This window comes from Apodemus sylvaticus, chromosome 5, assembly GCF_947179515.1.
Source record: "Apodemus sylvaticus chromosome 5, mApoSyl1.1, whole genome shotgun sequence".
Taxonomy (NCBI): Eukaryota; Metazoa; Chordata; class Mammalia; order Rodentia; family Muridae; genus Apodemus; species Apodemus sylvaticus.
In genome coordinates this window covers 10,338,810-10,352,384 of record NC_067476.1, presented here as the reverse complement: position 1 = coordinate 10,352,384, position 13,575 = coordinate 10,338,810, and the positions used below count along the sequence as shown (strand labels likewise).

Sequence of the window (13,575 nt, the reverse complement as noted above, 5' to 3'; positions counted from 1 at the left end):
CTAGTTGGATCTCTCATTGGACAGATGGTGGCTGAGGTGAATGCATGGGTCAGGATGGGGCCCTATGCCCAGCCGGGGCCTTTCTCAGGGCCCGGCCAGTGTGTTCAGTGTTCTCTGTCTTCAGGCCTCACTGCCACACTGACTCCCATGACCCTCTGTGAGAGCCCAGGCTGGGGCCCTGTGATGACTGCAGCGCTGACTAATTTCCCCAGGAGTGGCCTTGAGCCCGTGCTGGGGCAGGGGCCACATGTAAGGCAGGCGAGCACAGAAAATAGTGACGTAACCCGGGACCCCACTTAGTTTTGCTATGCGCACCCTCCTTGCTAATAATGTACTTGGGAAGCTGGAGGAACGGCTTCGCAGTTAAGGACACTGGCTGCTCTTCTAAAGGGCCAGGGTTCAATTCCCAACACCCACATGGCAGCTTACAACTGTCTGTGAACTCCAGCTCCAGGGGCTCTGATCCCCGCTTCTGGCCTCCATGGGCACCAGGCATGTACATGGCACTCACACATACATGCAGTCAAAAATATCCATGTACATGTCAAACAAAATACACACACACACATATATATTAAATGATGCACCTGGCGGCCTAGCTCCCTTACCTGCGTGTACTATGCACACGCCCCTCTCCAAACCCAGCATCCTCTACACCAGCGTAAGTGTGCATCCCTCTCTGGACGATGGATGAAGTGTCTCCTCCCCTGGCAACCATCATCAACAGCTTCTATCCAAACTCAGCTGTGTCTCAATATGGAGGTCCAGTTCAGTCTGGTCTGGTTCTGGGTACATGTTCAGTCAAGCAAAACTGTGCCCTCGGGTAAACTTTTGAGAATATCCTAGAATACCATCTTAGGCCTATATTTACCATCTTAGACCAACATATGGCTAAAATCAGATGCATTGCGGGAAGGGATATATGCAGTAGAAAAATGTCAATCAAAACAGAACAACACAGGGCTGGCTGGAGAGATGGCTCAGTGGTTAAGAGCACCGACTGCTCTTCCAGAGGTCCTGAGTTCAATCCCCAGCAACCACATGGTGGCTCACAACCATCTGTAACGAGATCTGATGCCCTCTTCTGGGGTGTCTGAAGACAGCTACAGTGTACTTACATATAATAAATAAATAAATCTTTAAAAACAAAACAACAACAAAAAACCCAGAACAACACTCACTCTCTTAGTACCCAAGTTCCTTTTCTTGAACCCCACAAAAGGAAGGCTCAAATGATCACGGGGCCCCTGCGCACCCTCACCTCAAGTCTCTTGCGGGAGGAGGGGTACTCCAGTCTTTCCTATTGCTTTGCCCTTGATAAAGTTGCCTTAATGTTTCTGAAAATCTGTGTGAACTTATAGTTCAATCCCTTGAAGAAGAAGCCAAGAACCTGGAGAGATCTCTCCAACCTGGACCTGACTAGTAGCAACAGAAACTGAAGGTCCATCCTCAGCTACATGGTGAGACTGAGGTCAGCCTGGACCACATGAGATCTAGGCTCAAACACAAATCAGTGGTGTGGATAGCTTAGCTCAGGTCACAGAATGTGGGGGATGGGATGCTGCCCCAGTTGATGTTTAGAAAGTCACTCACCCTTGTCAGCCTGCTAGGTCTGGACACAGGAGGCAGCCACCCAAGTGTGTTGATTTAATTGTCCATGGTAGCATGCATCAAGCACATAGTCTGGGTTGGTCTGTCATGGACTCCCATAGCAGGGTCCTACTAAAATCATCTGACCACACAGAAGGAAAAGTGGGACTCTTGGGAGCAAGCCACTCAGTGGTCCAGGACTCTCTTGATTGACAAGTGTCAGGCCCAGCAGGTGATTCAAAGGTGCCTTCCAGGAATGTGGTTCAGCGACAGGGAACTTGTCTAGCACAGCTCTGGGTTCCTCCACTCAAGCCACAGAGAAGGAAAGTGTCAGGGGGCTTGCTGGCTGGAAGGGCAGACAGGTTGCCTCCCTTCCTGGGTCCTACATGCTACAAGAAGCCCGTTCCCAGAGCCACAGCAGGAAGGAGGCATAGCGCCCACCTGTTCCCAGTGTCTGCCAGCCTGGCCAGGAAGGCCACAGCTGTTGCCCAGATGGGCAGGAAATTTGATTTCTGGCTATCACTGCCAGGCTTGCTTGCCCAAGACCCACAGCTGCCTGCTATTCCCCACTCCTGCCCTGCGCTGGCCCCCGGATGCCCATTGCCTCCCTCTGAGCTGGGGAGATGGCTCCAATGTTAGCATCAGACTGATAAAGGAACCCCAAAGATATAAGGCTCTGCTGAAAGACAATCAGACGTGGAGCCAAGGCTTACGACCACAGCAATGCCACAGGTAGCCTTCTAGAACCTTCCAGCTAAGACAATGACAGTGTTTCATATCTCAAGCCTCCCTTATCTCATGCACATGTACCTCAGAGACATTTGGTCCAGGAGGAGCTTGGAGCTCAGAGAAAAGAAGAACGTTGGTTACTGTCCAGTGCTGACCCTGAACACCAGGGTCAAGGGCTCAGAGCCACGGCTAGCTTTCAGCTCTGTCATGCCTACTCTGTAGCCTTGGGCAAACCACACGCCTTCTTTGTGTCTGTTTCCTCTTCTGTAATGGTTATCGATGAGCCTCGCCCTCAGGGTTGGAATGATTTTATGAGCGTACACCAAGCGCATGCTCAGAACCGGCAAATACTGCAGACACGACTCTTGCTTTATTATTGGACTCCGACGACTCTTTATCCCACTAAAGGCCAGACATGGCGGTGACAGTCTAAGCATGGAGTCCTTTCTAAAACCTCTCACTGGGCCCACAAAGCCAGGGAGATGCCCAGGCCGGGGTGAACCAAACAGGTAGTAACTCTCATTGTCTCCGATTTCTGTCCGGCTTTCCTTGAGGAATTCCACACTGGCCTGGGACATAGATGGTCTTTTCTAAAAGCAAAGCTCTTATTACTTAGCCAGAGCCACAAAGCTTTGTTACCTAACAAGAACTAAGACCTGTCCCTGCTCCCTGTGGGTCTCCAAAGCACTATGCTGGCTTTCTATGCTACAGAGATTAGCTTCCTCTCTCAAGGCGGGACAAGGGGCTGGGTGATGGTGGGCAGAGTCAAGTGCACACTTACTTCCGACCACCAGCTGTATCTCAGCAGAGGCATCGCCCAACTCGTTTACGGCCTTGCAGGTATAGAGACCAGCGTCTCTCTCCTGAGCTTCAGGGATCCGCAGTGTCCCGGACGTGGAGCCTTCAGGAGCCAGAATCATTTCCAAACCTCCTAAACCAAAGATGAAAAAGTAGTGGCTGGGGTCCTTGGTTGCCCGGAGCTAAGATCTCAGCTTCCTGACCCAAGGCTCCTGTGGGTCACACGGGAGGTTTGGTGGAGGTGGTTTTCCTGAAGTCATGACTCCTGGGCCCAGTCTTAAGGTATGTCGGGGTCTGAGTCTCCCCTAAGCACCTCTGTAGGCCAGGGCTGGGATTCACCCAGACTCTGACATGGCAAGGTCTTCCCTCAAGGTCTCCACATCCAGGCCTCCTTACTGTCTCACCCCCAGGTCCTACGGAGGCCAGGATCTGCTTTTAGGGCAGAGGAAAAGGCGGGTGGCGCCTGGTAGACGACATCTCTCCCATGCCTGCCTCCCCGACATCGCTCCTAGGCACCTTAAGCTCATGTTCCCTCCCCCATCTTGACACTCTTTGATTAAATTACAAGTCCACAGTCATACCTGCTCAGCTCTGGCCATGAGCACTTTCGTGCTGAGTGACATCACAGTCACCTGCCTGTAGGCTTTCTCGTTCCTCCTGTTCTCCCCACTGCAGTGCTCCACTAAATACAACACACACACACACACACAGTCATGCACACATGCATGCACACTCAACACACATGCATCCACACATGCACATACCTGCACACTCAGAGGCACACACACATGCACACACTCACTCATGAACATGCTTGCCCATGTGCACACATGCATACACTCTCTGCACCATCCCTGTGAATGTCTCTGGGACCTCATGCCAATGGACTACTAAGTACTGTATGTCTCTGGGGACCTGCCTCCTCTCTACACTGCCCGCATGCCCCTCCCATGTCACATCAGGTGCCAAATCCTGTCCCTCCTAAGGCTGAAGAATGTGCCACCCTAAGACCTTCTCTGATGGGTGGTCTGAGGCAGGGTGAGGAGGCTTTGGCCAGAACATACAGGACCACCAACTCTGAGCCAGAAATCTCAAAGTTCCTGTCTCCCATTAGCCAGAGAACCTAGACAAAATACTCTTGGCAGAACACAGGGCCAAGACCACCAGCCTGCCTGTCTCTGGGCCTGCCAGGCTCTGATAAGACACTAGATAAGAGCTTCTGGGTAGAACCAGATATGAGGAACCTCTGGGGACTCTGGCTGACCTTCAGAAGTTGCCTGTGGCACTACCCCTGCCAGGCATGGGGAGCAGCCCTATCCATCAATTAAGTTCAGCTAGGTATTAGCCCAGGCTTGCTCTAAAACACACCCATACTTAATCCTCACATGACTCATTTCCAGATAGGGAAACTGAGGCTCAGGGTCCTCTTAGGCAAGAGAACAAGGATCCAGGGATGGCTGGATGCTAGTGGGCTATAAGGCCACTGGGGTATGGCTGCTGGAATCAGTTGGCCCTCCTGTGACAACCCCCAACCTCTTGTCTGTTAGGAGTCCCTGCCTGCCAGGGACCTTTCAGAAAATGGTTCAGAGCCCTGGTGGTCATTTCCTGGGTTCCTCCCCATTAAACTCACCTCGATACCAGATGACCCGGGGTGGGGGGACCCCAGACACTGCACACAGTAGCACAGCCTCTTCCCCAACAGCTGTGAGAACCACAGCGTTGACAGCAGACACGGATGGTGGGTCTGTGTGGACCAGAGGAGAAAACATGGCGCTGGCTACTCTGAGGCCAGACCTTCTATAGCTTTAGTGGGAGAGATTTCTTTCCCAGCTCCACCTCCTCTGCCTTACTCCAGGCATCCATGTTTATTCCCCTGGCCCCACTATCTAGAATATCAATCCCTTGTATGGGTGTTGGGTGTCTCCCCGCCAGAATGCCAACCCACGTCTCACATCAGGAACTATACCCACAACTCACAACGAAACCCACAGGGCCTGGAATACCACAGATTCTCAGTGCCCTTGAGCAGGAGGGAGGGAAGAGCGTGCGCTGAGATGCTATGGCCCAAGTACCTGTGTAGTAGAGGGTGATCGTTTCCTCGTCTGTGCCGACTTCATTAGCAGCCTGGCAACTGTAGTTCCCGGCATCCTCTGGGGCTACTCCCCGAATGATGAGCGTGCCTTGGGCGTCCACATGGATTCTGGAGTCATGCCAGAAAAACATGTGACATATGGTGGCTCCATAGTCATCATTAATAACAAACTAATGCCTCTAGCAAATGAGATTCAGACACTGGCAGGTTTCTCTGGGGCAGGTAGGCTGAGGAATTTGTCATTTTAATTTATGGGGTTCTTCTTTGAGACCCAAGTGCCTGACCATTCTGGTCATGCCATGCTCAGTGGATCCTGGTGGAAGTCTCTCTCTCTCTCTCTCTCTCTCTCTCTCTCTCTCTCTCTCTCTCTCTCTCACACACACACACACACACACACACACACACACACACCACACCACACCAGTTTTGAGAAGGCTGAGTTAACCTCCCAGCACTCTCTCTAGCTACTGCCATCCCAGAGCTCCCGTCCCACCCACTCACCTACTGTCCTCTGGCAAGGCGAGGCCCTCACGGCTCCAGGAGATATGGGGTGTGGGGTACCCAGAGGCTGAGCAGCTGACCCTCACCTCCACACCCTGGGAGAAGCGCTGGGACCTTGCATTGATGCTGACTTGAGGGGCCTCTGTGGACAAGAAGACCCCATCTGACCAGTGTGCTTCCTCACGATGGCCCTGCCTGACCCTCAATCACAGTAGGGGATGCAGAAGGGAGGAAACACAGACCCCCCCCAGAGCCAGAGTTCCCAGGTGGTGTCCCTGGAGGTGGGGAGACTAGGCGCTGACCCCGGTACCCTGGGTTGCTTTGAGCTAAGCACCCCTGGAGGTGCTTTTTGGGCACTCAGCAGGTGCCAGGGCTGGGGACAGTTACATCTCTGTGACCCTGAGGTAAACCCCATCACCTGCTCTAAAACCAACCCCAAGATGAGGTTCATTTAATTAAGTACTCTCAGACCACAGACCCAGTGAGGCTGCCAGCCAAATCCCCTAAAAAGGCAAATGTATTCACTTCCATGCCAAGGAAGACATAACTAATCAATCTCTGTCTTGTAGAGCCCAGGTAGGGTCTCTCAACACACTCCCAGAACCAGTAGAAGCTGCTGGCTCAATAAAGAACACTTGATGAGTTGCTGGGTTTTTACACTTGGTGGACTGGCATCCCAGGGAGGGGAGACTTGGGGAAACTGAAGCCACACCCAGTCCTGAAACACATACACAGATGACCTTCCGTCTACCATCATCTAGCCAGTGCCCCCCAATCTGCATCGGGCACATCAGATATCTGAGCGCTCATAAAGCCCCAGCCCTAGTATGAAGAACCTACAAGAGCAATCATCACTTATCTAGGAGACAGAACTCTCCATCCCTAAAGGTTCCAAGGGTGAACAGAGGGAAAGGAGTATGGTGTCCTCAGTGAACACTAGATAGAATGTTGCGCTAGGGTACAGCAAGAGTGGGAGCCTCACCTCGCACCAGGAGCCAGGTAGATGCCCTCGTGACCCCATTTGGATTGCTGGCTACACATTGGTACTGCCCACCATCACTGGGAATGGTGTCACGGACTTCCAGAGACAGGTCATGCAGCTGGGAGATTCGGTCTGCTGTGGCTGGTAAGGCTCGCCAGTCCCGGACCCACGTCAAGTTGTAAGGAGTTTCACCTAGGACTTGGCATGATAGGATGGCAGTCTCCCCTGGGGACACGGTCACATTGGGGCCAGGGACCAGTTGTGGTGGAGGGTCTGCAGGGACAGTCACGTAGGAAGGATTGAGGAGCTGGGGTGGGAACAGCTGTCCCCTGTGACTCAGGACACGTCAGCCAGCAGAGCACTCAGTCTGCATGTGTTCTCCATTCAATGATGCCTGGCTCCCTGGGGAGATTGCGTGTCCCCCATCACATTCTCCCTAGGGTGCTATCAAACCCTGGAGCTCTCCACAGCGTGGATGTGTTCCCAAGCCACAGCCAATGCACACTAAACAAGACCGATTCAGATCTTCACACGCCCCCGGCCAAACATCTCAGGCAGGAGGAGAAACTTGCTGGAAACATCTCTGTCCTACAACAGGGTGACCTTCAACAAGCAGCCCGAGGCAGACCCAAGGCCACAAAGGAGCTATTGCTAAGTCTATTCTTCCAGGAGCATGACCCATCAAACTGACAAGATCAGAGGCCACCCTGCCAGAGGGCAGCACCTGCAAGAGATGAGAACACCTCAGCGTGCATGGCGGCACTGGCCCACAATGCCCGTGCTTGGGAAGCAGAGTCCCGATTGCTGTGCCTTTAAGACCAGCCTGGGTCACAGCACCAGTTCCAGAGTCTGTCTCAAATGTAAAAAGAAAGAAAAACACAAAGCTATTGAAAGCGCTTAGAAGTGACATCTGGGGACAAACGAAGAAACTGGACTGTAGATAAAATGAAGCAGTACTGACTATTTGTGCTTTGTGGTGTGTGTGTGTGTGTGTGTGTGTGTGTGTGTGTGTGTTTTCAAACGTTGAGACTAAGTCTCCCTTTTGTAACACCGATAGACCTGGAACTCATTATATAGCCCAGGCCAACCTCAAACTTGCAGCAACCCTCATACCTCAGCTTCCTAGTGCTTGATGTACAGCCATTAACCAGGGGACCCCAGTTTTGCAGGGTGATCCCTTGTTTTCAGGGATCTATACTGAAATGTCAAGGTAGTTATAACTTAGCTTAAGGTAGTTCAGCAGCAATGAAAAAAGTCCAGGGTGCACAGATGCCAGCACGTGGCCGTTCTTGATCCCTCCCTCCTTCCTGCTCATCTTTTATAAAAGCGACTCTCCCCTGTGCTGAGGGGCGTAGGCTGACTTGATGACAGATGGTGGGACTGTCACCGCCACAAAAAAAAATGTGGGCAAAGAAGTTCCTCTGGGGGGCTAGGGCAATGATTCCATAGATAAAGTGTACAGGCATTAGGATCCAGGTGTGGTGGCCCACATCTGCAGCACCAGCTCTAGGGGGTGGCATGGGAGGATCCCTGGGCTTTGCTCCCTACATTCTTCGGTCTAGCTAAAATTAGAAAGCTTTCCTAGGTTCCATGAGCGATCCTGTCTCAAAAACAAAACAGAGGGAACACCCAATGTCAACCTCCGGCCCCTGCGAGAAAGCCCACAGGAAAGTGGCCCTGCACACGCATGCATAGACCACACACAGAAGGAGCTCATGCACGTGCTAGACAGGTGGAACTGTGGGCGGCTTGGATGTCCTGGTGTATGCTTCTTCGTCTTTCTGCCAGGGGTCTGTGTAACTTTTTATAAATGGATGTGAGGTTACTACATTGCATTTCTTTTCTCCCCCACAAGACTACTCAGGACTCTAACTTTAAAGACTATATCTAATCTCATTCTGAGACTGCCTGTGGCATCTCCAGTCCTCAGAGCTCAGTGATGACATCATGGCAGCAATAGAATAACCCGACAAGGACACCAGGCTTGAGGCCAGTATCGAACAGGATAGCTATGTTCTAAGTGAGAGACTGTCCCCAGGTGACAGCAGGCTAGTACTTAACCCCAAGGGTAGAGAGTGGTTTCAAGGAACCCTCAAGGGGAGGGGAGGAACACAGTAGGCACACAGAGAGAAAGGGATTAACCTGTGATGACAATCTGGGCGCTGGCTCTTCCTGTCCCTGCTCTGCTGATGGCTGTGCACTGGTACGTGCCTTCCTCAGCCTTGGAGGCCCGTGGGATCTCCCAGCTGCTGTTTCCCGACTCTCTGCAAAAGCAGCAGACAGTGTGGTCACTCTGACCCCAGCCAGGGTTTTTCAGCCTCAGGGGCCTCGGCTCCCCAAGTCCTATACCAAGGATAACCCCAATTCCTCACTGAGGCTCGGTAAGAAGAGGCGTGCAAATTCCACAGCAGGCTGCGTGAGCCGAGTCCATGCCTTGACCTCAAGACTGGAACTCTTGACTCTCGACTCTAGTTTGAATTCTAGACTCCCACCCTAATGGAAGGATCTAGGAGGTCCCTGTACTCCTGATCCCCACTACTGGACCCATTCCTAACCATGATACCCTCTTTCCCCGTCCCCAACCAGGCTGATCAGGATGACAATTAAACTGACCCCAAGTCTCTCCTGCTGCCCACTCTTTGAGATCTGCCCAGGGCCAGACCCCCAGGGCCAGAGACGATTGCTGCCCAACAGCTACTCACTGGAAGTACCGCTCCTCGCCCAGCCTCTCTCCATCTCTTTGCAGCTGCAGCCGGAAGGGGAGGGTGCTGTACACAGAACAGGACACCAGCAGGGGCTGCTGCAAGTAACCGTGGATCTTAGGAGCCATGCTGACCAGCGGCACACCTGCAGGCAAGCACAGGGTAGCGTTCTTCCCTACCACGCTGAAGCCTGCCTGTGGTACCTCAGCCACACAGGGGCCCTTAGGAATAAGTGAGAGCCACAGGCCAGCCTTAAGGCACTGTGTGGTCACAGTCAGTGGTCACCCAAGGCAGGCCACTTATCTTTCTGAACCTCAGTTTCTACTTCTGCAAAATGGGCATGATCCCTCCAATGTTTAGGGAACATCAGAGAGGGGTAGGAAGAATGCCGGAGTCAGATGCAGTAGGGGGAAATGGTGTGTGATGCTGGTGGCTTCCAGCACAACATGACCTTTATATTCAAGTGCACAAGATCTGCCACAGGCTGGGCCTGTCAACATCCTGTCATAGAATAAAGAAGGATTCGTGGGGTCTCACCTGTGAGGACTTGCAACAGTTAACAGTGGATGAGGAGGAGACATTTTCTTGGTTGTGTAGACATTGGTAAAATGTCCATGCCCACTAGTGTTCTTGTAAGCAATGCCAAAGAAACTCATCAGGTTGTCCCCCCCAAAAAGGGCATTAAGCCAAAGAGGAGGTAGTTGGGGAGGGCAGTGGAAGCAGGTAGAGGACAGGAGACAGAAATGTCACAATGAAACCCAGTCATTCATAGTACTGATAAGCACATACTAAGAAAGCATTTTTAAAATTATCAAGCAAAGGTTAAACGGTTAGAAAGCTAATTAGCTTCAAGAAAGACTCCCTTTGGTGTAATCATAAAGATGGGCTGATGACGGCCCTGGGCCTGTGGTGTGATTAGGAGGTGGTGACCACCATCTGTGGAGAGCATTCCAGAAACAACCTCACCAAGGCTTCCGAGGAAGCCAGTGAGCAGACAGACCTGCAGGGGCCAGGCCCCACCTGCCTGGGAGCAGCTCTGAGATCTGGCTAGAGGCTGCCTGTGTGTGGGAGGGCTCTGCAATGGTGCTTCTCAGTCCAGGAGTGGGATCCAGTTCACCCAGATTTGTCCCTTTCCAATGGGGGTGCAGGGAGCACAGCAGGGAGGACTACAAATGTGAGACTCAGCATTTTTGAGATAAAGCAAAAAGCTTCGAGGACACTCGCAGTGTGTGATGATCCCTGCCAGGCCCCTATCTGACAGCACTCATCTCTCACCCAGCCTCTGTCCTGGGAGCAACAGCCTCTGAGAAAGTCCCAGGCAGGGTCAGCGGCAGCCCATGGTGCTGGCAAGCGCTCAGTCCATAAGGCTGTCTTCTTTGCATCTCAGCCAGAGGGGACAGGAGCCCAGTAAGATGCTCGAAGGGTGAGACAATGCAGCAGACCGCCTCAGAGCCCGAGCTGGGGGCTGGGAGAGTGGTAGGTGACATCACACCCTGGGCTGTCTGCCACATCCCCAGGGAGAGGGGTGTCAGACTTCCAGCCACGTCCTCAGCTGTGTGCACAGCCGCTGCTCGCCCCCACAATCTGGAGCCTCTCCCAGCCTGCTTGGTTACCCCTCTTCTGACAGAACAGGCCCAGGAACCCCAGACCCGCCACAGAACCAACTGAGGCAAACCCCAGCCCCCTCAGCTCTAAAAATAAGGAGGAAAAAAATAAGACAGCCCATCTCTCCCTGGCCCCATCGGAGTGTCAATAGAGACCAAAGCCCACAGCTGCATCCTAAGTCCCTGGTTCCATTGGAGAGAACAGAATGGAAGGAGACAGGTCTCTACTGATGAAATCTCTCTAGAAAGCTCCCCCTTGGGCTGTAAAGGCATGGCAGAGAGGTTCAGGAATAGCAGCATGGTATAGCTGCTGAGATGCCCAGGGACCAGGAGGCAGGATGAAACAGAAAAGAGGAAGCAGAGATGGGGGAGGGAGGAGGGGGGAAGGGGAGACCTCAGCTAGGTCTTCAAGGTGTGCTCTTGTGGGGGAACTGTGGGTAGCCTCAAAGCCAGCCCTCCCTCCTGCCTTCCACACACCCTTATTGGAAAGGAATAGAGGAACTGCCCCACCAAAAAGTGTGGAACGCCCACAAGACTTTCCTCTCTGGGCTCCTCAGGTACTTCCAAGGGAACAAGGACAGTGGGTACAGGGTGGCCCATGAGCCCAGTTGCCCCTGCCAGGAGCAGAGATGGAGGTGGGAAGCCCAAGATTCTATCCTGTCTTAGGAGCTTCCTGACTTTGGGGCACAGAAACCAGAGCATGTCACATGGGTGGAAGCCAGTGTGGTGACATGGAGCATTGGCAGTGGCTGAGTGTGGTCTCAGGCACCCCTTGTAGCTACATGCACACTGGATTCTGGAGCCCTCTAGCACATGAGTGAACTTTTCTCCTTGTCGTGATTCCCCAGAACTTTCCTGTGGGGTGCTCAGTGAGGGGAAGTCCTTCTGTCCACCACACAGAACTGATGCAAGTGGGCAATAGACCAGCATCAGCAAGTGCTGGGTCAACGCTTCCATGCACCGTGCTTGGACTTAGCTTAGTAAACCTCAAAATTATGAATGACTGATGGATTGATAGATGGATGGATGGAGAGATGCATGGATGGATGGGAGGATGGATGAATGGATGGAGAGAAGGATGGATGGATGGGAGAATGGAGAGAAGGATGGATGGATGGATGGATGGATGGATGGATGGGTGGGTGAATGGATGGGTGGATGGAGAAAAGGATGGGTGGGTGGATGGATGGATGGATGGATGGATGGATGGGAGAATGGAGAGAAGGATGGATGGATGGATGGATGGATGGAGAGAAGGATGGATGGATGGGAGAATGGAGAGAAGGATGGATGGATGGAGGGATGGATGGATGGATAGATGGATGGATGGGTGGGTGAATGGATGGGTGGATGGAGAAAAGGATGGATGGGTGGATGGATGGGTGGATGGGTGAGAGGGTAAAAGGGCAAAATGGTGGGTGGACAGATGAAGTAATAAGGAATTAGATGATGGGTAGGTAAATCAATAGATAGATGCATGGATTGTTGGCTATATGTAACAAAGTGGATGGATGGGTGCTTGGATAAATACATGTCAATAGTTAGATGGGTAGGTGGATGGATGAGTGGACCAATAGAATAAATGTATGGATAAGTGAGCTGTTGATAGTTATAGACATGGGTACATTGATATGTGGCTGGATGGGTGGAAGAATGGGAAGGGGTGGGAGTATTGCTGGCTGTGTGTGTGTGTGTGTGTGTGTGTGTGTGTGTGTTTAGGTGGGGGGAGTGTATGGGTGTGCATATGGGTGGAATGATGGTGGCGGGGTGTGCAGTTGGGCAGGCAGATGGGTGGGTAGGTAGATGAATGGCTTTGTTCTACATTTTCAGGTTGAAGGTCATATATGAAGTACGCCAGCATTTACCATAACAGGGAACAGCTACCCATGAAGTTTTCCTAAACTAATGTAGCCAGGAAAGGCAACCAGGAAGACACTCACCTGGGGCCACCCCGCTGTAGGAAACACCAGAGACACGGAGGAGGGGATTCCCCTCATGGTCTTTGCCCTTCACCTTGAGATAAAAGCGCTCCTTCGGTACGTGGAAGGGTGGCCCAGCCCACAGTTGATGGGTGGACCCATTGGAGAGGAGTTGTGTGGGCATAGTGAGAAGGGACCTCCCCGAGCTGTGGGAGAGCTCCACAGACTCAAGGTGGCCAGGTGCCTGCAGGCCCGTGGAGTTGATCACCAGGGAGATGGGTACGCCTGCAAAGAGAAGGCGGGGATGACTGCTGGGCTCTGGGACTGCTTTTCAGGAACCAGCCTCCTGGGCCTTCCTTCACCAGCTCTACACTCTCCCGACCTCCCGCTGTGTGAGCTAAGGCTGGAGGTGGCAAAGGCAGAGGGCTGTGCTGCTGTCCGTGGTCCTGAAGCACCACGGCTTCTCCACCCTTGCCTGCCTTAGCTGTATCTGCTTCTGCAATCCCGAGTGACACAGGCCTGGTGGGAAAAATCTAATGTCGTGCCCCCAACCCCAGACCCACATTTATTTGCCGTGGTGTTGGTTTTGATATGCCCCGCATGGGGGACTGACTCCCGACACCTCCCACAATCCCAGAACTGGACTCATCAGCTTTCA

At 52.6% G+C, this 13,575-nt stretch overlaps 1 protein-coding gene across 1 annotated transcript in view; it reads right to left on the bottom strand.

Moving 5' to 3' along the window:
• The window catches only part of Hmcn2 (hemicentin 2), a 146,614-nt gene that overhangs the window by 103,946 nt on the left and 29,093 nt on the right, over positions 1-13,575 (bottom strand). The window contains 8 exon segments of the mRNA XM_052182128.1: positions 3,101-3,250; positions 4,748-4,861; positions 5,190-5,317; positions 5,711-5,852; positions 6,693-6,965; positions 8,835-8,956; positions 9,395-9,539; positions 12,939-13,202. Coding sequence (XP_052038088.1) covers positions 3,101-3,250; positions 4,748-4,861; positions 5,190-5,317; positions 5,711-5,852; positions 6,693-6,965; positions 8,835-8,956; positions 9,395-9,539; positions 12,939-13,202 — 1,338 coding nt within the window.